General features: G+C 45.8%; 1 protein-coding gene across 2 annotated transcripts in view; it reads left to right on the top strand.

Annotated features, from left to right (window-relative positions):
- The window catches only part of acox3 (acyl-CoA oxidase 3, pristanoyl), a 255,528-nt gene that overhangs the window by 96,977 nt on the left and 132,143 nt on the right, over positions 1-26,408 (top strand). For both annotated transcript variants that reach the window (XM_084327106.1, XM_084327105.1), the window contains exons 10-11: positions 20,840-21,022; positions 25,544-25,666. In XM_084327106.1, the coding sequence (XP_084183232.1) occupies positions 20,840-21,022; positions 25,544-25,666 (306 nt within the window). The remainder of the gene's footprint in view (positions 1-20,839; positions 21,023-25,543; positions 25,667-26,408) is intronic.

Here is a 26,408-nt window from a genome sequence, read left to right as displayed (position 1 = left end):
GTACCGATACTTTCTGCAGTATCGGTACCAGCTGGCTGCTCCCGCAAGTTGTTGACACAGACGCGCTGCCAGAGCCTTGCCCTTCCGCCTCCTCGCTCAGAGCAACAGACACAAGCTGCTGCCTGCTGCAGCCTCCTCGTTGGAAACGGGGTAGTTGTGTCGAGTTCATGCGTGTACTGGTGTAGTGGGCTCGGCTTGACGTTACTCCGTTTCCATGAAGTGATAGGTGGCCAGCTAGCTAGCATTAAGCTAACGGAGGAACGACAGCTAACGTTAGCTAATAATAGCGTTGTTTACAAACTGAAGACAGGGCTGCCTGCCCGGCTGTGAGGGGGAGGAGGAAGAGAGAGAGAGAGAGAGAGAGAGAGATTTCTCCGGAGCTATGCTATGCTAATGCTCCGAGCATAGCTCCGAAGAAATCTCTCTCTCTCTCTCTCTTCCTCCTCCCCCTCACAGCCGGGCAGGCAGCCCTGTCTTCAGTTTGTAAACAACGCTATTATTAGCTAACGTTAGCTGTCGTTCCTCCGTTAGCTTAATGCTAGCTAGCTGGCCACCTATCACTTCATGGAAACGGAGTAACGTCAAGCCGAGCCCACTACACCAGTACACGCATGAACTCGACACAACTACCCCGTTGCCAACGTTCGGTCGAGCGGAGCCGGAGCCCATCCTACACCAGTACACGCGTAACGTTAATAAATGCTCCGAGCATAGCTCCGGATAAATCTCTCGCTCTCTCTCTCTCTCTCTCTCACTCTCTCTCTCTCGTCATAACTAGGAAGGTGCGCTCAGTAGACCTAAAATCTCCAGCAGCCACTCTCTCTTTCTCTCTCTCTCTCTCTGATCTAAAGATAAACAAAGGGTTTTAAAAGTGTATTTATCTTCTCGTATAGTACCAGAGAGAAGCTGAGGAGAATCAACCAGCAACAAAAGCAAAATTTGTTAAAAAAAAATATATATATATATATATAATAAAAAGAAAATAATTATAATTTTTTTTTTTTTTGGTATTGAAAGTATCGAAAGTATCGATACTTTTCAAGGTATCGTATCGAAGTCGAAATTCCAGTATCGTGACAACACTACTCCGAGGTACTTAAAGCTGTTGACTCTCTCAACCGGTGCCCCGTCGATGCTGAGGGGGCTGTAGTCCTTGACCCCCGACCTCCTGAAGTCCACAATCATCTCCTTTGTTTTGCTGACGTTCAGGGAGAGGCTGTTTTCCTGGCACCATCCCGCCAGGACCTTGACCTCTTCCAGGTAGGCCCTCTCGTCGTTGGCAGAGATCAGGCCCACCACCACTGTGTCGTCAGCAAATTTGATGATTGTATTGCTACTCCGCTGAGCCACACAGTTGTGTGTGTACAGGGAGTAGAGGAGGGGACTCAGAACACAGCCCTGGGGGGCCCCTATGTTGAGGGTGATGGATGAGGAGGTGCAGTTGCCTGCTCTCACCACCTGGGGTCTGCCAGTCAGGAAGTCCAAGACCCACTGGCAGAGGTCATAGTTCAAGCCCAGGTCCCTGAGCTTGGCTATGAGTATGGAGGGGACTATGGTATTGAATGCCGAGCTGTAGTCGATGAATAGCATTCTCACATAGTTCCCCTGCCTCTTGTCCAGGTGTGATGCTGCTGTGTGCAGCACATGGGCTATGGCGTCCTCCGTGGACCTGTTGGGGCGGTATGCAAATTGCAGGGGGTCCATGTTGATGGGGAGGGAGGAGCAGATGTAGCCCTTTACTAGCTTCTCAAAGCACTTCATGGCTATGGAGGTGAGAGCTACAGGGCGGTAGTCGTTGAGGCAAGCAGGCTTGGATTTTTTGGGTACAGGGATAATAGTGGACTTCTTCAGGCAGGTGGGGATGACAGCCTGTTCTAAGGACAGGTTAAATATGTCAGTGAATACTGGGGCCAGTTGGTCGGCACAGACTTTTAGGACGCGGCCGGGGATGCCGTCCGGACCTGCTGCCTTCCTGATATTCACTTTTTTAAAGGTCCGCCTCACCTCATGCTCTGTTACCCTGAACACTGCGCCTCCATCAGCAGCCGACCCCCCCCCCCCCATTGCCGTGGCTTGTGAGCTGGTGTTGTTATTACCAGCATCAAACCTCGCATAGAAGGTATTGAGGTCATTTGCTAAGGAGATGTCACTGTTCAGTTTGAGGGAGGCGCCTTTGTAGTCTGTCATCGTTTTGAGCCCCTGCCACATAGCTCTAGAGCAGGGGTCTCAAACTCGCGGCCCGCGGGCCATTTGCGGCCCGCGGGATGATATTTTGCGGCCCCCTACTTGACGTCAAAGTGTAGTGTTAATGCGGCCCGCACGCAACTGTTTGCTGAGTCGTTGCGCGAGAGTTGGACGTTTTATGGGGCTGCGGCACTGCAGATATACCCTACTCCAATGATCCGCATGGACATTAGACGGTGTTGCACTCGCTACTCAGTCTGTAGCAGTCGCAGAGACTCTGGCTAGTAGTGACGTTCGAATGTTGTGATTTTCGATGCAAAATAAATATTCAACATTCTCTTTTGAGACTCCGCCTCAGAGACTCTTATCCTTTGGCACTTGGAACTTGCTGTACTTTGCTTGCAGGTCTGCAGCCATTATTGCTGGATAATGAATAGCACCAACTTTAGCCACGGGACCGTTGTCAAGCTAAGCTAGCTGACCTAGCTCGTCTTCCCCGCAAGGTTTTCACATTGACATTTGATAACGTTAGTCAGCTAACGCTAGTCAGTAGCTACTTGACTTATATACGATGGGTGCATTATTGTTGATAGACGGACAGAGTGTCAGGTCCTGGAGAAAGGACAGGCCATCATCTGATTTGATGTAACGTAGCTAACGCTAGCCTTTCAGCTAATGCTATAATAACACCAAGCAAAACACATCCCGTCCGAGCTCCCCGTCACACGCTCTGTCGGGGACAATGGAATTTAAGAAAGTGTATCTGCTGTTAAAATGACAAACAGCATCACACTTTAAAACCAGTGGTGCAGTGGCAAATTGACAGTAGGTCAAACGCTCCACGCGCGTGCGCGTGCATGCACAGTTTTTTTGGCTGCTCTCGTCCTGCAGCTGGATACTATTGCCTCACAGCGCGGCCGTCAGCGCGCGGCCCAGAGAGCGCCGCTGGCTCTGCGGCTCTGCAGCTGCATGCTTCTCCGGGAGTCCGGTTGGATAATGCCATGTAAAAAGCGATTGCGCGTACTTCAGCCTCAGTGACCGAGGTATAACGCCGTTATACCGAGTTATACCAGCACTGCACCACTGTTTAAAACACGTTCATTTTATAATCCTCACTCCGCAGGAGATAAATGACGTCATGGGATCGGAGGCTAGAATTGACATGTATTGATTGATTGATTGATTGATTGATTGAAAACTGTATTAACAGATTGCAGAATGGGTACAATACAGTACAGCTCAATACACACAATTGTTAAGGGGATGCAGACCAGAGAAAGACTTTCGTCTTGTTTACATCAGGGTCCCCCATTTTCAATTCATCAGGACATATATGACATACAGATACCAAGTCCTCACTCAGTGGCAAGAAGCCATTCTCTCTCTGATGCATTTAAGCATTACATCACACGCAGGAGTGGTTTGTGACCAATAAACCATGCCTAGGGGTGGTTGTTAGGCCCGAGGCGCAGCCGAGGGTCGTTAGACCCCCCTAGGCATGGTTTATTGGTCACAAATCACGACTGCACGTGGTGTAAAGCTTTTATACAACTGCCAGATTCATCCAACCTTATTTCTATACAATAAACACACATTAATCGAAGATTTATTGAAAAAACCATCCGCCAGAAAAAGTAGTTCCCACAACTCCATGTGGAAGCAGCTTGAAGTGCATCCAACCAAACTAACACATCCAACTGTGTATTATTGGAATGATTGAGAGAAGTTGCCTCATGTGGAAGCAGCTTGAAGTGCATCCAACCAACTAACACATCCAACTGTGTATTATTGGAATGATTGATTGAAAATTTATTAAAACGTTTTCTTTGCCCTATAGGAAAAAAACGTTTTCTTCGCCCTATTTTTTTATTTATTTCTTTTAGCCTAAACTTAACCAGTTGGAAACCAGGGGTACAGTAATAAAATTAGCAATCAACCAATCATTCAATTCAATAGACCATGCTCACTTAAAACAGCGCTGCTTCTCTCTCAGTCTGACTCCCCCGCTGTTGCAGACAGGAGTGTGTGTGTGTGTGTGTGCGTGTGTGTGTGTGTGTGTGTGTGTGTCACAGTGTGTGTGTGCGTGTGTGTATGTGTGTGTGTGTGTGTGTGTGTGTGTGTGTGTATGTGTGTGTGTGTGTTTGTGGGTACGCCAGCGTCGGACAGTGTGAGAGAGAACGCTGCAAGAAAGTAGGAAGGAAGAAATTTAAATCAATCAATTAATCTATCAATCAATCCGCGATTTTTCTTTTGTTCTAGATTGAGTCAAGACCCATCAATTACATCATCCAACATTGTTTAAAATACTAACACATTCCCCTTGACAGAATCGCTTCATATTTAGTCGTTATGGTGCTTTCAACATAACCATTTGATCTCCGCGATCCTGTTTTCTCCCGGAGTGAGCCGGGGAGGGTTATGTGATTTGGTTGTGGGCGGGTCCTGAGCCCAGGACCGTGGATTGTTGTCAATAAAGACGTGTGAATGGCCAATCAGAATCGAGAAATTTGCATGCCGTTGTATAAACATAATAAAATAATGTATGACTGAAGTGATGGAGACCATGTTTGAAGGCAAACAAAAGCAAATCCCCCTCAGATCGCACAGCAACCAGAATAAACAGCTTTGTGATAGAATAAAAAAAATGCACAGTGCATTTCCATAGCTGTGGATGAGTCCACTGACACTGAAGCCTATGTTCTGAAGAACCGTTCATGTTCTGAAGAACTGTTCATGTTCTGAATTGTTATTGCTAAAGATTGAGACGATTGGATCAGTTGTACTTTTTTTTGGAATACTTGAAACCCTTTTTTTGTGGAATATTTGATGCGGCCCAGCCTCACCCAGACTCTACCTCCAGCGGCCCCCAGGTAAATTGAGTTTGAGACCCCTGCTCTAGAGTCAGCTTGTTCAAACTGGAGTTCAATTTTATCCCTGTAGCGCCGTTTGGCCTCTGACACTGTCCTCCTTACATTGTATCGCGCCACCTTGTGGTCATTCATGTTGCCTGCCACTAGGCCGTCGTTGTATGCTTTGGTGCGCTCTCTCAGAGCTTCACGGACGGATTTGTCTACCCAGGGTTTTTGATTTGGGTAAACTCTCATTTTGGTAGTGGGGATTGTTTCTTCCACCATAGTACAAACATAGTCCAGCACTGTCTCCGTGTAGACATTAATGTTATCTGTGTCGCGGAACACATTCCAGTCGGTGTAGTCAAACGCAAACTGGAGCGTCTCCTCTGACATCAAATCCCATTTCTGCACCTCTCGCGAGACTACAGGAGTACTTTTGATTCTCTGTTTGTACATTGGTGAAAGAAAGATGGACGCGTGATCTGATTTACCAAAGCCACTATCAGAATGAGCCTTGTAGCCACCTTTAAATTGTGTGTAACAGTGATCTAGGATGTTACCGCCTCTGGTGTTGCAAGTCACATGCTGATAGAAGTCAGGTAATACCTTTCTCAGATTGGCGCTATTGAAATCACCCAGCACTAAAATGGCGGCGTTAACGTTCGCCGCTTGTATTCTATTTACCTCGTCGTGGAGTCTGGAGAGCGCGACGTTGTTACTGGCTTGCGGTGGAATATACACTCCTACAAGGATGATCGCCGTTAACTCCCTCGGGAGGAAGAAAGGACGACACTTGATGGTTATATATTCCAGGTCTGGGCAGCAGTGGTTGGATAATTCCTTCACGTTAGTTGGATCGCTCCAATTGTTGTTAAACATGAAGGCAATACCTCCTCCACGTTGTTTACCGGACTCTGCTGTACGATCCTTGCGGTGGATAAAGAAGTGTTCGGCTGGTTGGATAGCGTGGTCTGGAACGTCCGGCGTGAGCCACGTTTCGGTGAAGCAGAGAACGTTGCAGTCTCTGACGTCTCTTTGGTATTGAATCCTTGTATTTAATTTTTTTATTATTTTTTAAACAAACATAAAAACAAACATGACAACACACGATAAGATATACAAGCATTAATTGTCAGGGCACATCCAATGAGATCACCTTTTAGTTAGTTGTCTTATATAAGATATACCCATAATACCTGTTATCTAAAAAAAAAACCTACACACATATGCTCAGCTCGAACCCCCCCCTCCCGGACCCCACCTTGAGAAGTACCTCCACTATCCCTCGCACCTAACCAGACACTACCATTATAAGCTAGCTTTTATTCTCTCCACCACTTCTAACCACATTGACATTTTGGATTCATTGAGACCCAGAATTCTTGCTGTAGATATTTCATGGTAAATTACATCGAGATATGTAAGAAACCAAACTTTACGGCACATTTTTTCCGGTTGAAACCAGCGTGATGCGATCAGCTTTTTGGCTACTGTGATACCCGATAAAACCAATCTCTTTAGCTGTGGATTCACTGCAAACTCAAAAACATCATTCAATAATAATACCGAGGGGTGTACAGGTATATTCCAAGATACGAGTTTTGATATTTGTTGGGTCACATATTTCCAGAATGCCTTAACTGGTGAGCAGTCCCAATACATGTGCATAAATGTCCCTTCGTCCCCATTTGTACATTGGGTGCATTTGGAATCTTGTTTAAGCCCCATTCGGCACAGTCTTATAGGAGTCAAGTATGTCCTGTGAATATAGTTAAGATTGATTTGTTGATGATCCGGGTTCCTTGATGTAAGTCGGACATTTGCCCAGGCTCCTTGCCAATCAAAGTCATTTTCCAGGTATTGAATCCTTGCTCGGATGTCATCCAGTTTATTGTCAATTGATTGTACATTGGCTAGCAATATACTGGGCAATGGCGTTCGGTGGCGTCTGGATCTCAGCCTGTTACGGATCCCAGCTCTCTTCCCACGCCGTCTGGTTCCTTTGTTCCTGGGATCAAGGAACAAAGGGTCTGGTCCCATTCTCCGGAGAATCTCCTCAGGCCATTGTTGCGGTTCGGAAAGCTGGTCCAGTGAGTAATCCAATCGGTAAGTTTCATTGATGGCTGTTGGAATGTAGAGCTATTTAACAAACATTTTTAGAAAAGAAACGCACCACTTACAGCACCTTAGAGTTGGTTTGTATACTGTATGTTATCTGCAGTTTGACAGGTGAGTGGTACGATGGGGACTGATGTATACATGTGCTCCTACATTATTACCCACCACTGTGCGGAAGCAGTGTCCAAATATAACACCCGCCAGGCGCCAAATGAGGATATATTTAGTCTTTGGCCAGTAAATGATGGGGACCACCCGCCACTCTGGCCGGTAAGCATAAAGCATAAAGTTTTCCTTTCACGCACAGCACTTGAGCGCTAAGTACCGGTGTTATAACCGCTTAGTCCTCGTACCTGGGTTTCTGAGAGTGACTCTGTGTGAGCGGGGGAGCGCTAGGGATGGGTACCGAATTCGGTACTTTTGAGGTACCGAACCGAAACACGTCGGTACTACCGAGTATCAAATCAAGTGAAAAACCTTTTTTTTTTTTTTTTTTTTTTTTTTATGTCAACGTTCACACGCACAATATATGCTTACCTAGGATTTGACTTGATTCAACAACAAAGCAGTCGGAGCAATGACAAGCCGAAAACTGTCGAAATTGTAGTTATTTGAAGTTTGGATTGAACAACAAGCACTGTGTCTCTACTTATTTTATGCCTATTCTTAAATCTGCACTGCACGTCTACATTACACTACTTTTATTGTCTTTTATACCTATTCTTATGTCTGAAGTTTATGCAATTTTTTATTTTGTCAATTTGTGTGCTGATTTTATGCTAATCTTTTTATTTTATTTTATTTTTTATACTAATTGCTGTGGTGCACTCTGGACTGAGAGTACTATGTAGATAGCTATTAATATTTATTGTTATATTGTAGAAATGTGTGCATTGAAATGTCTGTAAAGTCTCGACTACATTGAAAATGAGGGTGACCTCAATTGTAATTTCGAGAATAAATAAAGGTTGATGATGATGATGATGATGATAATATACTATTGCTATTATACTATTATATACTTGAAATGACTCGCAATGACTGGGTGGCATTCTAGTCACATAGACAGTGTGATACTTATGAGGTATCCTGTTCCTCACCACACCATGCCATTTGAGTCAGATGGCAAATGTAATCCCTCTCATTCATCACTTATGACCCACTAGTAGTGTGTGGTGGTGTCTTTATCTGCATAGACCCTTCTCTCTGCCTGAATTTCTTTATGTTGCTGACTGTGCTCAGGACGTTTCTGGGGGTCAACCTTTGGGCTGCAAGTGCATGTTATGTAGACGTTGTGTGGACGTTGCGTGCATGTATCCCCTCCCTACTTGCCTTTTCCCCCACGTGGAACACGACACCTGATTGGATAAACACACCGCTAGTGGGCAGTCCCTGGTTCTCTGCTCCAGTTTTCAAAAAGAAAATGTTTGCTTGTCCACTTTCCTAAAATATGTTTCTGCCAACATTCTTAATGGTAAGCTTGATATGATATTGCTGGATCTTGAGTCATATTTGATCTGCAATGTCTAGTTTGACAGTTTGATACATCCAGTGTTTCTATGTGAACATCACATTGTTCTGGTGGTGCTCTAGTGGCATCTAGTGGCTGAAACTACTTAGTGTGCCTTTAATTTACCGTCCCGTTCCATTCAGATGGGCCCTGGTATTGTGCACGCGATCTCACTGGAACGTGACACACGTAAATGGAACGGGCCATAATTATTGTTATTAATTACACCGGTGTTGACCCCGCAATGTCAAATTGGCCACGGCGAAAATGGCCTATGGCTCGGCAGTAATGAGAATGTATTGGTTTTACAGTGTGAATAGGAAACACTCCCTCGTTTAGCGCTTGAATCTCTTTAATCGCATACTCTTCGCTGTGCTGGCGTGTCTATCTGACGCTCGCCGTCTCCCATCAGACTGACCCGTCCCCCTTGTATTATATATATATATATATATATATATATATATATATATATATATATATATATATATTATTTCAGTTATCTCTGTAGAATGATCGTCTGGAGGCTATGACTTGGTGCAAGCTCGTTTATTGACAACTTCAGTATGCAGTAACAGACAGACTCCTTCACGTTCCGTGTAACAATATATATAACTCCAGATCAATGTGCAGCCTTAGAACTACCCCTGCATCTCTTATATACTTCCGTATATGACATCTCCCCTTTTCAGCATGTTATCTCTAACATCATAGGAACATTCCAAATGAAAAGTACTATAGGCTGAACATACCTTTTTAACTTAAATCTGAGACATCATCACACATTCTGGTCTCTGTCTAAAACAATGAACTGTTTAAGCTTTCAAGTGTTATTATTATTATTAAATCACCAACCAACATTTCAACATTCAATACAACATTCCTTTTTTTTTTTTTTTTTACATTGTACCCAAAACTCTGCACAGTCCATTTTACCCGACCGATCTACAGGTCAAGTCTCTTGACTGGCTTACTCAGTCGTCCCGATCGGGTCACTGTTTGACCAGACAACGGGGTTGTAGGTGTAGCTGTAGCCACACTCTGACTGGCAGGAACAGTCTCTAACAAGGTGTGTCTGTCAGAGTGGGAGTCTGTCCCTGCGCACTCACCAGGCTTTGCTGGGGTTGGCTGCATCGCAGGCACTGGTTGGAGGTGGCGGCGGTTACGCCGCAGCTCTGTTCCTTGCTGTGTCTGGATGACGAAGGATATCGGGGTGCTGCTCTCGCTGGAGATCACTGCTAGCAAGGACCACTTCTTGTCATGGTCCAGCTTGGAGAGTATAACGTCTCCTGGTCGCAGGGCGGGTAGGGCCCTGGCCCCATGACGGCGGTTGAAGTAGAAGGCCTGTTTAGCTTTTTCCTTCTGATCCTTCTCTCGCACAGCTGCCTTGCTGGGCCATTTTGGGGTGAGGTTTTTCTCAAGAGTGGGGAGGGTGGTTCTGAGTTTCCTCCCCATCAAGAGCTCCGCTGTGCTGTAGCCTGTGGAGGAGCACGGAGTAGACCTGTAGCTCAGTAGAGCCATAGCTGGGTCATCTTGCTTGAGGATTTTCTTTGCCGTCTGCACGGCTCTCTCTGCATGCTCGTTGCCTTGCGGGTGATGAGGGCTGGACGTGTAGTGTTTGAAGTCCAGTTGCCTAGCCAGCTCCTTGAACTCCATACTTGCAAACTGGGGTCCATTGTCGCTCACCGCTTCCTCAGGAATTCCGAATCTCGCGAACACGGCCTTCAGCCTCTGAATGACTTGTGTACTGGTTGTGGAAGACAGGTGGAGTATCTCGATGAACCTAGAGTAATAATCTGATATTACTAGGTAGTTGTTGTGCTTGTACTCACAGAGGTCCATGGCGATCCTCTTCCAGGGTCGCTCTGGGAGTGGCGTGGAGAGGAGAGGCTCTTTTTGTTGAGTTCTTTTCAGTTCACAGCACACCTGGCACGACGCCACAAGCTGGCTTAACTCCGTGGAGAGACCAGGCCACCATACTGAGGAACTCGCTCTCTCTCTACATTTCACTAGGCCCTGGTGCCCTTCATGGATTCTCTGAAGGATCTCTACTCTCATCTCTCTCGGCATGACAATCCTGTTCCCTCTTAGGACAAGTCCATTTAGCTCTGACAGCTCTGATTTCACTGGGCCATAGGGTCTCGCCTCGATAGGCACCTCGGCCAGGTGTTCAGGCCATCCCTTTTTTATGAGTCTGGCGACTGACAACAGTTCGGCGTCAGCTGCTGTGGCCGCTCTGATCTCGTCCATCTTGCTTGTGGACGCTGGGATCCCCTCCATTACACTAGCCACATAGCATGCCACCTCACGCTGTGTGTCCAAGTCTGCATCTGTGTTGGCCATTGGGCTGCGTGACAGAGTATCTGCGACAACCAGAGTCTTTCCAGGAGCATACTCTGCCACCGCGTTGAACCTCATGAGCCTCATGAGGAGTCGCTGGCATCGGAGAGGCACATTGTCCAGGCTGCGAGTGTTAATGAGAGGTACAAGGGGCTTGTGGTCAGTTATTAGCTTGAACTGGCCCAGTCCACTGAGGTACCGGTCGAACCTCTCTCACGCCCACACGCCCGCCAGACCTTCTTTTTCAATCTGGGCGTAGCGCGTTTCTGCTTTGGTGAGGCGTCTTGAGCAGTACGCCACAGGTTTCCACTGCTCGCCATGAAGTTGAAGTAGCACGCCCCCTAACCCGTAACTGCTTGCGTCGGCAGACACGGCGGTGGGCTTGCTCACATCGTAGAAGGCGAGTACTGGTGCTGTGGTCAACAGCTCTTTGATCCTCTGAAAAGCTGTTTGCTGGGCATGGTTCCATGTCCATGCATTCTTGTGCTTCAGGAGCTCATACAGCGGTTGTCCTACTGTTGAGAGGTCTGGGACGTACCTGCCGAGATAATTCACCATTCCCAGCACCCTCCTCAGCTCCTGCACATCTGTTGGCGGCGCCAGCTGCCGGATAGCCTCCACTTTTGCTGGGTCAGGCCGGATCCCGGACTGGTCGATGATGTGCCCGAGAAACCGTAGCTGACTTTGCCTGATGGAGCACTTTTCTCTATTCATCTTCAGGCCAGCCGTCTCTATGCGCTGCATCACCTTCTCCAGGCGACTGTCATGCTCTTTTTCTGTGGCCCCATAGACGAGAATGTCGTCCATGAAGATCTCGACGCCCTCTAACCCGTCCAGGGTCTCATTAACTTCCTCTGGAAGATTTCCGGCGCGCTTGTGATCCCGAATGGCAGTCGCTTGAAGTTGAACCTGCCAAACGGCGTGATGAAGGTGGTGAGCTTACAGCTGTCTGGGTGCAACGGGATTTGGAAGAATCCACTGGCGGCATCGAGTGACGTGAAGACTGTGGCCCCGCTTAGCTTTGCTGTGATCTCGTCGGTAGTGGGCAGGGTGTACTGTTCTCTTTTAACAGCCTCGTTCAGCCTCTTGAGATCCACACAGATGCGGGCTTTGCCTGTGCTCTTCAGGACCGGCACCATGGGTGCACACCAATCGGTAGGCTGTGTCACCTTCTCAATGATGCCATTCCTCTCCATCCTTTGGAGCTCCTCCTTGACCTTCTGCAGCATAGGGAGAGGTACACGTCGCGCTGTGTATACCGCGTACGGCTGGGCGCCATCTTTCAGCAGTATTCTTACTGGTTCAGTTTGTAATGTCCCATGCTCCCCGTATGCCTGCAAATGTTCATTTTTCCCGCTGCTGCTCACCGTTTCCTCCACTCTTCTCACTAAATTCATTTTCACTGACATTGGCCTGCTGAGTAGGTTGTTTACTGTAGGCCCCCGGATGACATAAGCTGTGAGTGGGTGTGTCTTACCCTTGTAGGTCACAGTGCTCTGGATCTGTCCTATGCAATGCAGCTCGCCACCTGGGCTGTCCAGTGGTATTTCCGTAGGCTCCAGCGGTCTGTTTGGCATGAGTGAGTGGTAGGTCTCCTCGCGAATGATGCTCACATCCGCCCCAGTGTCGATTTTAAACTCGACCGGTGTGGAGCCCATCAACACCTTGACGGCCCACCTCTTTGGCGACCCACCTGCTTTACTCACTTCCCCCATGTAGTACCCATCTTCTGACCAAGAGTCCTGCTGCTGTTGCTGCACTTCTTTTTGTTCTCTGACCTCACATACTGCTTTCCTATTTCTACACACTTTACTCCAGTGCCCTACTTTGTCGCAGGTATTACATGTGGACTTTTTAGCTGGACAGTTCTCATCTCTACTGTGCCACGCTCTCCCACATTGTCTACATTGTCCTCTGTCGCCCCCTTGTGGCTTACCCTGGCGGCCATTTCCTTTGTAGCGCTTGTTGTGAGTCACCTCGTGTATCGCCCCGCCTCCGGCTGTCTCTCCTTGCATGCTGATCTGCGCGGCAACCTCTTCAGGCTGCCTGACAGTCTCTATGGTCAGCGCGAGTGTCGGATCTCTCGTCATCTGCAACTTACGGGAGACTTCTTTGTCGAGGACTCCAACGACGATTCTGTCACGGATGTTCTCATCCTTGCTCGCGCCGAAATCGCAATGCACAGCCAGTTCATACAAAGCCCTAATAAAAGTCTCTGCTTTTTCTCCTGCTCTCTGTACCCGTTGATGGAAGCATGCCCGTTCATGTATGACGTTCCGTCGCGGTACAAAGTAGTCATCGAACTTCACTAGCACTCTTCCAAAGTCATTTTGATGTGCTACTTCTTCAAATTCAAACGAACGGAATATATTCTCTGACTCGTTTCCCATAGCATATATCAGACTGCTAACCTGCACGGCACCCTCTTCCTTATCCAACTTGGTAGCCGTTCTGAATCTTACAAAACGCTGCTTCCATTCGGGCCATTCTCCTGGTTTGTCGAAAGGAAAACTCGCCGGTGGTTGAAATTTTGCCATCTTTTGTCTACTTTGCTTCTGACACCATGTAGAATGATCGTCTGGAGGCTATGACTTGGTGCAAGCTCGTTTATTGACAACTTCAGTATGTAGTAACAGACAGACTCCTTCACGTTCCGTGTAACAATATATATAACTCCAGATCAATGCGCAGCCTTAGAACTACCCCTGCATCTCTTATACTTCCGTATATGACAATCTCCACCTCTGCTCGCCTATAAAAAGGGGATGTCCAATGAAACAAACGACACATATATGCACGCACACACACAAACGTACATGCAGCCACACACGCACATGCTCACAACAACACTTGTAGGGGGGGGGGGGGGGGGGGGGGGGGTTAGTCGCAGACAGACTGCTACGCATGAGCTCACTGGGAGAATCTCTCCTTCTGTTTTGGTTTCACACATACTTGGACGAGGTTGGCCCTTGGCCTCACACACGTGCACACATGTGCACACACACACACACATACATACACACAAGCAGACACACATATGCTTTGGCACACTTCTATATAATAAACATTTGCACACACATGGATCCACACATGTGCAGCCGGTCATGCACATACGATGTGCATGAACTTTCTCTCTCTCTCTCTCTCTCTCTCTCTCTCTCTCTCTCTCTCTCTGCGTTTCTCACCTACCGTACGAGCCCATTATCCTCCACTGTTTTTAGTAGGAAGCCTTTAACAACCAAAAATAGGTGGATCCACTTTCAGGTGGATCCACTTTAATCTTCCCACAAACCAGCTATATCCTTGTGTAAAAACACAACTCCTTTAACACACCCTTCTCTCTCTCTCACACGCACAACGCAAGGGTTGGTTCTAGTTCATCGGAGTGATGGGAACGGTCTGGTAGAAGAGATCTGGATAAACAAATCTCACACACACACAACCTTGCAGAGCGCCAAAGGCCAGTTAGTCTAAACAAACAAATAAAGACAGCCGTGTCGGGGAGTTTTCTAATAGTCCTGCGGTCACAAGCCTCCACGGTACGTCCGGGTGATACCAGCGTCTGGCTCGGCCCGCTGTTTTTATTGCGTTATTAATGGTTGCTTAATGGTTCACTCGGGAGCCCCGAAGGTAGCGAGTAGATCGTCGTTAGCTAAGACCAGGCTCCTTCTGTGGCCCCATGGGAGATGTTAAAATACCTGCGGTCAGAAGCTGGTCTCAGAGAGGAACCGTCTTAATCACCTGGAAGTGTTTATGGGCCGAGAAAGGACAACAAAAGGACGATTCACAGTTTGGCATCAAGCCTTTTCTATTATTATTGAATCTGGAGGGGAGAAAGAGTAATATTATTGTGTTTATAGACCTCTCACACGTTCACGTCATTATAACGAACCCTGGTGTGCATCCCCAGCCCCCCCGCCTCTGGCAGAAATGAATGGTGTCTTCCTTTCCTGTTTCCCAGTAATTTTGTCCTTGATATGACATGTGGGGTTAATGTTTTAACTTTAGTTACCCAGAGCACGGATGCTCTTTTTAACATTTCACATTATCTCCTTTCACACTGCCCATTAAGATGATGATGAAGATGGAATGGGGGGTAAAAATAAATTTGCCACTTTGCAGTCTTCGGGTATAGTGACATTTCCTGGTTGGTTTCGTCCCAGCTCCTGTGTGTGAGGGACATCCTGGCATAGACCACTGCAACACTTCCGGGATTCTGAAATCATGGGAGAGAGAGTGGGGCGAGAAAATGAATGAATGTGGATGAGCGCCTTGACATTAAAGGGGAACTATCTTACTATTTATTTCACTATTTGGGCAATTTTACACAATTCCTGTGAGTCTATGGAACACATCTGTAAGGTATTTTTCAAAAAAATTCATTGTTTTGTATTTCTAATCAAGTACTTTAGAGCAGCATTTTCTGCCCTTCAAGATTGGCTCCGCCCATACTCAACAATGCGCTTTGAGTGACAGTCACCCACAGTCTGCACTGCAATGCACTGGCAGATACCTTTTGAGAGAGATAGAGAGGGACTCATACATTTTTCCGCGGGGGGGCATAATCCCACTGGACAATGCATTGGTAACTTGTTTCAAATGACAAATACCCCTGTGAATATTATTGCACGGATCGGAATACGCGTGGGAGCGTGCGCTATGATATTTTGCAACAGGTTGACGTGACGTGAGTGCTGATACGAGAGCGGGAACGAGAGAGAGAGGAGAGATCGCACAGAGAGCGTGCATGTGTGAGCGGCTCGACTCGCGACTTGCAGGGGGTGAGACAGAGGAGAGATCGCTCCGAGAGAGAGAGAGAGAGAGCCTCCTCCCAGTCCCATTACCTTCCCACCCGTTTTATATAGTTCTCTGGTTGATTCACGATGTGTGTCAGTGTGTGTGTGAACAGATGAAGGTCTCTGCTAAATAACCGCTTCCGCATTATTTCCACTCGCTGCTCATATAAACGTATCACAGGTGATTGTGGGCGGGCGGTGGCAGATCAGTGCCTATTCACGTCAGCGAGCGAGTCAAATCAGAGTGGCTTGGTTCAGTGGTGGAGCATTTTGTCTCGTCTGAACTGGAGGAATGCGCTAAAAATATAATTTGAGACCTAGACAGTGTTGGTACAACACCACATTGCTAGAAAACAATGCAAACCCCTGGAAAAGGCCATTTATAAGATAGTTCCCCTTGTAGCTACGGCTGTGGTGGTGCGGGAGACATGATCCAATATGACTTTTATACGCCCGAGTCTCCTGAACACGGAGAGACCAGTTCGGGAGTGGGTGCGGAAAAGTGACTATAGCTTGGCCCATCGACTTGGGATTGGTCTCTTCGTGTTCAGGAGACTCGGGCGTATAAAAGTCTATTGGATCATGTCTCCCGCACAGCCGTAGCTACAACCACTTAATGTCAAGGCTCTCATCCGCATTCATTCATTTTCTCCCCCGCTCTCTCCTCCACGAGCTCAATGTAACGCGGAAGTGCAGCGGTCTATAGCGGGGCAGGGCGTGACCTTGTGATGACGTGTTGTTAATGTGTGCAACCCACCAGCGGGAGATGATAACAAAGAGTGAGGACGCAGTTATAGAATAGAATAGTACTTTATTGATCCCGAGGGAAATTCAGCACTACAGATTGCTCACAATAAACATTTAGTTAGTCAAAAATGTAAAATAAAAATACAGTCAAGGATATACATTCCAAAATATACATTCTAAAATATACAGCCAAAAATATACAGTAATATACAATAAATATATATATATATATACAAATACAAATTTAGATATATAGTTAGTTCACACAGTTCCATTCACACCTGCCCAGTACAACCACACTGCCTGACACTGTTGACCACTAAGAGCTGCCCAGTACAACCACACTGCCTGACACTGTTGACCACTAGGAGCTGCCCAGTACTACCACTGCCTGACACTGTTGACCACTAGGAGCTGCCCAGTACTACCACTGTCTGACACTGTTGACCACTAGGAGCTGCCCAGTACAACCACAGTGTCTGACACTGTTGACCACTAGGAGCTGCCCAGTACAACCACAGTCTGACACTGTTGACCACTAGGAGCTGCCCAGTACTACCACTGCCTGACACTGTTGACCACTAGGAGCTGCCCAGTACTACCACTGTCTGACACTGTTGACCACTAGGAGCTGCCCAGTACAACCACACTGTCTGACACACTGTTGACCACTAGGAGCTGCCCAGTACAACCACACTGTCTGACACACTGTTGACCAGTAGGAGCTGCCCATTACAACCACACTGACACTTTTGGCCACTGAGCAACTTGGTATTGAGCGACGGGATAGATTAATTCATTCTTTATTCATTCACTTCCCCGATTTCTTTTTTCCCTGCCAGTCCAGGGAATCTAACCGGTGACCTCCCGGTCACAAACTCACTTCTCTGACCTTCAGGCCACAGCTGCCTTGCCCCACCGCTGTTAATGTTCCAATGTCTAACCCTAAATGACTGGATGTTGCAGAAAATGTATTTACACTGGTGACGCTATTTATTTTGAAAACTGCCGCTTAAAATTCCAAATCCACTGCCTCATCAGAGAGATAAATGTATATCAGAAGAAGGCTCTGTTCACGGGACCACAGCTGCATGAACTACAGACGAAGCTAGGAGCTATTTATTAATGGTCCATACATTTTCTTATACAGTAGCTGCAACAAAGACTGGATACATGGGAGAAGACAGAATATACACCCTTGAGCGGTCTATTCTCCACTTGCACAATCTGAATGTAGCCACTTCCGGCTGACTTCCGGTTGCCAATGGCACTTCCTGTCCCATCCAAATACATTGGTTTTAGCTACTTTTCTCCCCTTATTTAAACAACTTTGTCGTCACAGAGAGGCAATGAAACGTTTGTATTATTATAGTATAGAATGTATTTAATAAGCAAACGTTTGTCAGCAGGGTTTTTGGGCTGTATTTCATGTAAAAACGTTTACTGTTAGTTTCCTTGCTCAGCCAGCATTAGCTAACAGAAGCTAGTGGTTAAACAGGCCGGATTAGCTTTGAGCTAACTATCTTTCCCGACCCATGTATTCATTCCATTCTAAACATAACGTTAGTTTACAAAACATGACCCGTCTATATAACGTTGAGGAACAAATTATATAGACGGGTAATGTTTTGAACAACTAACGTTACGTTTAGAATGGAATGAATACATGGGTCGGGAAAGATAGTTAGCTCAAAGCTATTCCGGCCAGTTTATCAACTTCCTGTCATTTAGAAATATGATTTTATAGTGAAAATCATTACCAAAACGTCCGGAAAAACCTCACGGGAGCATTATAGACCGTCATACAAATGTACAAATGCTATAAGGTGGCAAGAAATGCACTATAAACAATACTTTATGCATCGGCAAAGATAGTTAGCTCAAAGCTATTAAGGCTAATGCTGGCTAACAACAGAGGCTAGCGCAAGAAACGACGCTGCAAAGTATTGTTTATAGTGCATTTCTTGCCACCTTATAGCATTTGTACATTTGTATGACGGTCTATAATGCTCCCGTTAGGTTTTTCCGGACGTTTTGGTAATGATTTTCACTATAAAATCATATTTCTAAATGACAGGAAGTTGATAAACTGGCCGGAATAGCTTTGAGCTAACGGATCTTTGCCGATGCATTCCATTCTAAACGTAACGTTAGTTGTTCAAAACATTACCCGTCTATATAATTTGTTCCTCAACGTTATATAGATGGGTCATGTTTTGTAAACTAACGTTATGTTTAGAATGGAATGAATACATGGGTCGGGAAAGATAGTTAGCTCAAAGCTAATCCGGCCTGTTTAACCACTAGCTTCTGTTAGCTAATGCTGGCTGAGCAAGGAAACTAACAGTAAACGTTTTTACATGAAATACAGCCCAAAAACCCTGCTGACAAACGTTTGCTTATTAAATACATTCTATACTATAATAATACAAACGTTTCATTGCCTCTCTGTGACGACAAAGTTGTTTAAATAAGGGGAGAAAAGTAGCTAAAACCAATGTATTTGGATGGGACAGGAAGTGCCATTGGCAACCGGAAGTCAGCCGGAAGTGGCTACATTCAGATTGTGCAAGTGGAGAATTGGGGAATTTGTGTGAATTTATAGCAGTTTTGAAGATTTCTGCATCCGCTTTAGAAGATGAGGAGATACGAGATATTGTTCAAAGACCAAAGTGAAAGTGAGGTCTTGTTCCCAGGTTTACTCTCCTCCCTGCCTTTCTCTGAATAATTAGGTTCCTTCTTTTATTATTTGTATTCAGTAGATTTAAAGGAACGTGTCATTATGGGAAATGCTTTTACTGTCTTCTCTGTGTGGCCAGGTTCAGCTCCAACTCCATAGTGAAGTTTGCGGACGACACAGTGGTGGTGGGGCTGATCTCTAACAATGACGAGAAGGCCTCCCTGGAGGAGGTTGATGAACTGGCACAGCCTACTCCTGAACATTGCTAAAACCAAGGAGCTGATCGTGGATTTTAGGAGAATACAGCAGGGGACACACAAGCCACTGTGGATAAATGGGGCTATCGTAGGCGTGGTGAGCAGTTTTAAGTACCTGGGAGTCAACATCACAGAGGACCTGACATGGACAACACACATAGACACTGTGGTAAAAAATGCGAAACAGCGCCTCTACCACCTGAGACAATTAAGGAAGTTCAGAGTGGAAGTTACTCCAGTCCTTCTACTCCGGGGTTGTAGAGAGCATTCTGACTGGGAACATCACTGCCTGGTTTGGAAACAGCACGGCCCAGGACAGGAAGGCCCTACAGAGAGTGGTGCACTCAGCAGAGCGTACTATGGGTATTGCACTACCACCCCTGCAGGACAACAGGAGGTGTAAATCCAGAGCCTGCAGAATAATGAAGGACCCTCACCACCCCAACAACAGCCTGTTCAAGCTGCTGCGGTCAGGCAAGCGCCTCCGCATATACGCAGCAAGAACAGAGAGACTAAGGCTCAGCTTCTTCCCTCAGGCCATCAGAACACTGATCTCTCCGCACACGGGCACACGTGAACACACGCATACACTCACACAGCATGCGTTCTGCACTCGCTCACACACAAATGCACCATGGGGTCACTTTAAACACACGGGAGGAGGACACTTTAAAGGAAGCGGAAAAAAGGACACTTTAAGAGAAGAACTTGTTGTGATTATAATAGTGTGGTTGGTGGTAGCGGGTGTGGCATAGGGACATAGAAGTAGAACTGTATGTTGTGTGGTGGTGTACATGGGACCCAGTGCCTTTGGGTCGTGGCTCAACATTGTATTGAAATTGTCTCGGGATTTATTGACATTTTATCATGTCTATTCTACTTATTTTATTTACTATTGTCTATTTACTATTGTATTCGTGCACAATCGAAGTGGGCATGGCCAACTGCATTTCACTGTATGCCCTGGTATGCATGTGATAAATAATCCTCTTGAATCTCCAGAGTCGGACAAGAAGATAGATGCCATTTTCCTCTCTGTGCGTTCAGTTGAAAGCTATCTGGCTGCAAGCTAGCCTAGCTGTTAGCCAAAAACACCTCTCCTGGAGTTTTAATATAGGCTAGTGATCTAACTCTGGTTAGATGCCAACTTAATTTTTTTATTGTTTTGTACGACGATAATAATAATACATTTGAATATACCGTAATCAAATCAGATTGACTTCTACATAGACAGAATATTCAGAATATTACCATGGAAAACCTGATACCCGAGTATCTCAACTATCCCAGATAGTATTGTGGATGTATAAATGTACACATTCTGTCCTCTCTTTCTCTTCAACCCCCTTCTTCTCCAGGACCCCAACAAGCGTTTCGGGGCCTCTCTGGGCGCTCTGTCGGGAGGCAGGGTCTCCATCACCAGGATGGCGGTGGTCAACCTGAAGCTAGCCGTGACCGTGGCCGTGCGCTTCTCTGCCACCAGGCGCCAGTTTGGGCCCAAAGACTCGGAGGAGATCCCCGTCCTGGAGTACCAGCTACAGGTAGCGTCGTGTCGTGGGACGGGGTGGTGGACTTTTTTTAAATGGACGCATGTAGGATTGTCCTAGAGCAGTGGTTCCCAAACTGTGGTGCGCGCACCCCTTGTGGTGCGCGAGCGCCCTCTAGGTGGTGTGTGACATGAAAAGGCTAATGGTGGTAAAAAAATTAAAATAAAATAAAGTTATTTTTATTTTTTTTACAATAAAATTTCATACAAATCTTAGTCAAACCTTTAGTATTATGGATATTAAACATGCTGGCAGAGTATTGTCGTGAACATTTTAATTAAATAAAGAAATTCCCTATCCATAGTCGCCGTGGATAAAATAAAAAATTTAATCTGTGCACGGAGACCAGCAACCATTTTTTCTAACAGAAACCCATTGGGGGGAGCGCGAGCTAGGTCGGGAGGTGACAGGGGGTGCACGGCCAAAAAAGTTTGGGAACCGCTGTCCTAGAGTAAAGAAGATCTTTGTTGTCTAATAGACCTGTTCGCAGACGACGTCATGACAAATATGCGCGCGCAGACCCCGAAGCAGAAGGGAACGTAATCCTAGTTAGAACAACGGCGCAGACTACAATATATTTGCATTTGTTAGCCATGCTAGCGATCTAAACGATCAATCCATGCCAAAGCTAGATATGTAAAAGGTGAAAGACTCACACTCGCAGCCATGCTGATTTTGCAAAATGACATCCAGCCGTTTTCGTTTGAAACTACTTTTAGTCAGGGGAGTGCCATGGTTTCTCCATAGAGCCCCGTTGTACTTCTTTTGGCGCAGCAGCTCGCGGAGGTCTGAGGTGACTCCGCTCGAACACGGTATGTTTGTAAACGGCGAACAGGACTATAGTCACGGTCGACTGTGGATCGTTATACCAGTGATGTGCTTATAATTCATTCAGCATGAAACTGCTGAAGGCCAGGGGTCGTAAACATACCATCTGCCATGGGAATCGTATTCAGTAAATAGTCCTCCTCATTGAGTGTAGCGGTACGTGTATTCGTCCCGCAAATTTACGGTACGTGGCTCACGGTGCGGTACGTGCAGCCATACGAAGAATACCTCTCATAGTCATACCACTAGGTGAAACTAGGGTTGCACATTTTACAAATCTATGCTCAATATCATTACTTTACACTGGCTTACATTGATCTTTAACGTTGAATATTAAGCTTGTATTGCCAAATTTAGATGATGAATAAAACGTTGAAGCTTGTAAACGCACGCACGATGACCCTCTGCACTGCAGGCTGTTTCTCCCCTCCTCCCTCCCCTCCACTTACAGGTGTCGGGTGTCCCTAACCATGAATGAATTATATCATGTTTGTAACACAGCAGGGTCATTACAATTTTACAGTTTTCTTTCGTTTTCTTGTTCGCCCAATAATGTTAACGAATGGAAAGACACACACACAGACACACACCAAGTTGGTGTGTCCCTCCCAACACACACGCCAACCTTCTCCCGCGGACTCACCGTTGATCGAAGAAAAAAAAAAGCAATACTTTTCCGGACTGATCATCTGAGCCCCTCTCCAGTTGAACTGCTACTGTGTTTAAATCCAAAATATTGATAAATCCTCTGCCATTGTTGTGTACAGTGATGTACCTGAACGCGTTCAATGAACGATGAACGCGTTCATTCTCAGCGCTGTATAACAGTGTTCAAAAGTGCGTTCATTCTCAGCACTATATTATAACGGTGTTCAAAAGTGTGCCAGATTTCATATGCCTTTCAGCCGAAAACCCAGTTAAAACACACCGTAAACGGGCTTTAAAATAATGTGGAAAACCACCCATTCTGGCAACCGCTCTGGGCGGGGCTTCGGGAGTCTGGTATAATAGCAGCTGCACTCGCACTTGGCTCTGCACTCGCTCAGAGTCAGACTCTACGACGTCGGTGTATGAGCATTTAAAAGAGTTTTAGTTAAAGTGTTAGTACAGAGTTATGTCGGGATTGTCGGCACATGTTTATATGTTTGCACAATGACTACTTTCACTTTTGGTACTTTAAGTATATTTAGATTATTTATTATACTTAACTAGACAATTCCGTGCGGGGGAAATTGTGAAAGTGTGGGTGACGCCTGTGCACCGCCGGCCAACGGGAGAGGGTCTCTCACAAGTCTCTATGACAAACAAAAAAAACATATTAAAAAGTTTTTTAAAATGTTCGGACTTTTCCGAGTTTTATAAATTTTTCGGGACTAAGGGTGTGTGGCCTAAGGAGGCGTGGTCTAAGGATCGGGGGAGTGGTCAACATCGACCAATGAAAGAGGATATCCCTACCGAGTCCAATGGCACAACCCGCAAGTCTCGACGACAAACTGTTCAAGAGATACACTGAGGGGGTGTGGCCTAAGGGGGTGTGGTCTAAGGATCGGGGGAGTGGTCAACATCGACCAATGAAAGAGGATATCCCTACCGAGTCCAATGGCACAACCCGCAAGTCTCGACGACAAACGGTTCAAGAGATACACTAAGGGGGTGTGGCCTAAGGGGGCGTGGTCTAAGGATCGGGGGAGTGGTCAACATCGACCAATGAAAGAGGATATCCCTACCGAGTACAATGGGTCAACATAGACCAATGAAAGAGCACATCCCTACTGAGTACAATCAATCAATCAAATTTATTTATAAAGCACATTTCACATGACGCGTGTCAACCAAAGTGCTGTACAGAGGGTAAATACACAAGATACATATAGACAACAATCACACTCCGTTTTATGGGAGGGCACACAGGCAAACACATAGAAAAACAGGGCATGAGTCAGTGAACGGGAAAGGCTATGACACACCCCGCAAGACAGAGGGCGCTGTCAAGCAATTCAGTACTGCTACACAGAGGGGCGATTAAGGGTTAACTCCATGAGAGGTCATTGGCAGGTCAGCTGTACCCTTGAGCCATGAGCCATGAGCCACACACCTGTTACCTAATTAGGCACGAATGACTTGCACTTTCGATCCAATGCATTTCAATGAGGGCAGACGCATGACTGCATTCTCACGATGATTAAAAGCAAACGATAAGAGATGAAGCGTTTTTACTTTCAGATGAGCACTTCAATGAGTATGTGAAGGGTTGTGTGCGATATTGTGGCATTCCGTCGACAATTGTGGCCGCGGTGACGATCAGAACACAAGGGGGGAAAAGCGATAAAACCAGCCTATTCTTAGAGTGGGAACACATTGGTGTCTATGGGGAGGAGAACCTTCAAAGAAATGGTCATCAGTTGAGATAGAAATGTCCAATTCCATTTATTTTTCTTTTGTGAGCGAGCCGACAGCCGTGTTATCGTTTTTTTTTCTACGTCCAAAATTTAGATCACTGTCGCAATTTACCCAAGGTGGTGGAAAAAAATTATTTCACCTCCTCCACTCTAACTTGCCATTCATTTCCAATGGGACCGAAATGTTCCTGTTTAAAGTCGATTTGTAGCCAAACGGTGCGGTGAAACTTTCCGAAAAGCAATAGCGCTGTATCAAACGCTCTGGCAGGAGTTTTGTTTGCAAAATCGGCGCAATAAAGAAAAAAAAAGTGTGGCAAGTGACCTGGCTAATAAAGACCATTCAAGCAGCACGTTTTTCCTCATGTTTTTGAAAATATACTGTAGAGATGAAAGCTGCAGCTGCTACTAGTGTGGACTGAATGGGCGGCAGCAAAGCGTTATGGAAATGCCAGTATTCTGTGGTTCTATTATGGGTTGTGGCAATACATTTGACAAATAATAGCTTGCAGCAACGTATTGAAAAAAGAACTATAAACTATAAATTAGTTCATTTTTGAAACCATGAACTTTAGTTAAAAATTTTGAATTATGAACTATGAACTGAACTAGTTCATTTTAAAATTTGTGAACTCTGAACTGAACTAGTTCATGTAGAAAGTGAACTTTCCCAACACTGGTTGTGTAACATCTGTTCTCTAGTCTTCAGTCTCGGCTTCACGTGCAGTTAAATCCTCTCTACAAGTGAAACTGAAACTTAACAAGCCTAAGTTGTTAAGGGGGCAGTAGGCAATTAATTTACTCAGTGAATGCCTGAACACAGAATGACACCAGTATCACTGACTACCACGGCAAGCCTATAGAAAAAGATTCTATTTAATAATAATTATTATTATAATAATTTTATTATAAATATATAATAATTATTATAAATATTTTTTTCCTGTTGTACCGAATTCGTACCGAACCGTGACACCAATGCCGAGGTACGTACCGAACCGTGGTTTCTGTGTACCGTTACACCCCTACTGCAAGCCCTTCTCTTCAAGTAATATGGCCTAATGATCGGATAACGCATCAGACAGTCTGAGCACAGTGGGCATCTTATGACAATATAGAAATATTGGTATGAAATGTTGTTGAAATACTACTGTGCTACAGCAATGACATTTGACTTCTCTTCTTTTCTCCACCCTTCTCTCCGATCCTCTCTTCTCCGCTCCTCTTCTTGTCTCTTCCCCTCCCATCTTTTCTTTGCCCCCCCCTCTCCTCTCCTCTCCTCTCTGAGCAGCAGTGGCGTCTGATTCCCTACCTGGCAGCTGTGTATGCTCTGGACCACTTCTCTAAATCCACCTTCATGAACTTTGTGGAGTTCCAGATTGGCCAGATGATGAAGGATAAGAGCGACAGACAGGTGAGGGAGGGGTGGGGAAAAACAAAGGGATGAGAGAGAGAGAGCGACAGGCGGGTGAGGGAGGGAGGGGTGGGGGGAAAACAAAGGGATGAAATAAAGAGCGACAGACGGGTGAGGGAGGGGTGGGGAAAAACAAAGGGATGAGATAAAGAGCGACAGTGGCTCAGGAGGTAGAGTCGTTGATTTCCGGTTCGATTCCCACTCCTCCCGGGCAGCGTGTCGAAGTGTCCTTGAGCAAGACACTTACTTTTTTTTTTTTATCAAATTTTTTTATTATTAATTACATGAAACAAGACAACACAATAACCACAGTAACAAAAAACATAACTCCACAGGAGAATAACAAACAATAATAATACAGAATAATAAATTATAAAGACAAAAAAGAAAAAGAATCGGCGTCCAACCTATCAAATATAGATGGCTACTTCAATAACAAAAAGGTCTTCAAACATGCCAACCTTTCCCCACCTTTACAAAGTGGAGTGACTTAAAAGATTGTTTACGAGAGTGTTGCCGCAGATTTACTGTAGATAGCCTAGGTCCCTTACACATGTTCAAGACTGCCAAACTCGCAGAAGGTAAAGTGTAAGAAGAAAGAAAATCTTCCTCCAAGTTGGTTGACAGGTCAATCAGTCTGCCAATATTAGTCCCTTGGGGAGATGGCATGTGAATTGACATATAGCGCAGAATAGCTAAATATCAACACCCCCTAAAATCCCCCCAGTCAAAGTTAAGAAGG

Source organism: Notolepis coatsorum (assembly GCF_963971535.1).
Source record: "Notolepis coatsorum genome assembly, chromosome: 13".
In the NCBI taxonomy this organism is placed as follows: domain Eukaryota; kingdom Metazoa; phylum Chordata; class Actinopteri; order Aulopiformes; family Paralepididae; genus Notolepis; species Notolepis coatsorum.
The sequence above is the reverse complement of the archived record's forward strand: the minus strand, read 5'-3'. Positions and strand labels throughout refer to the sequence as shown.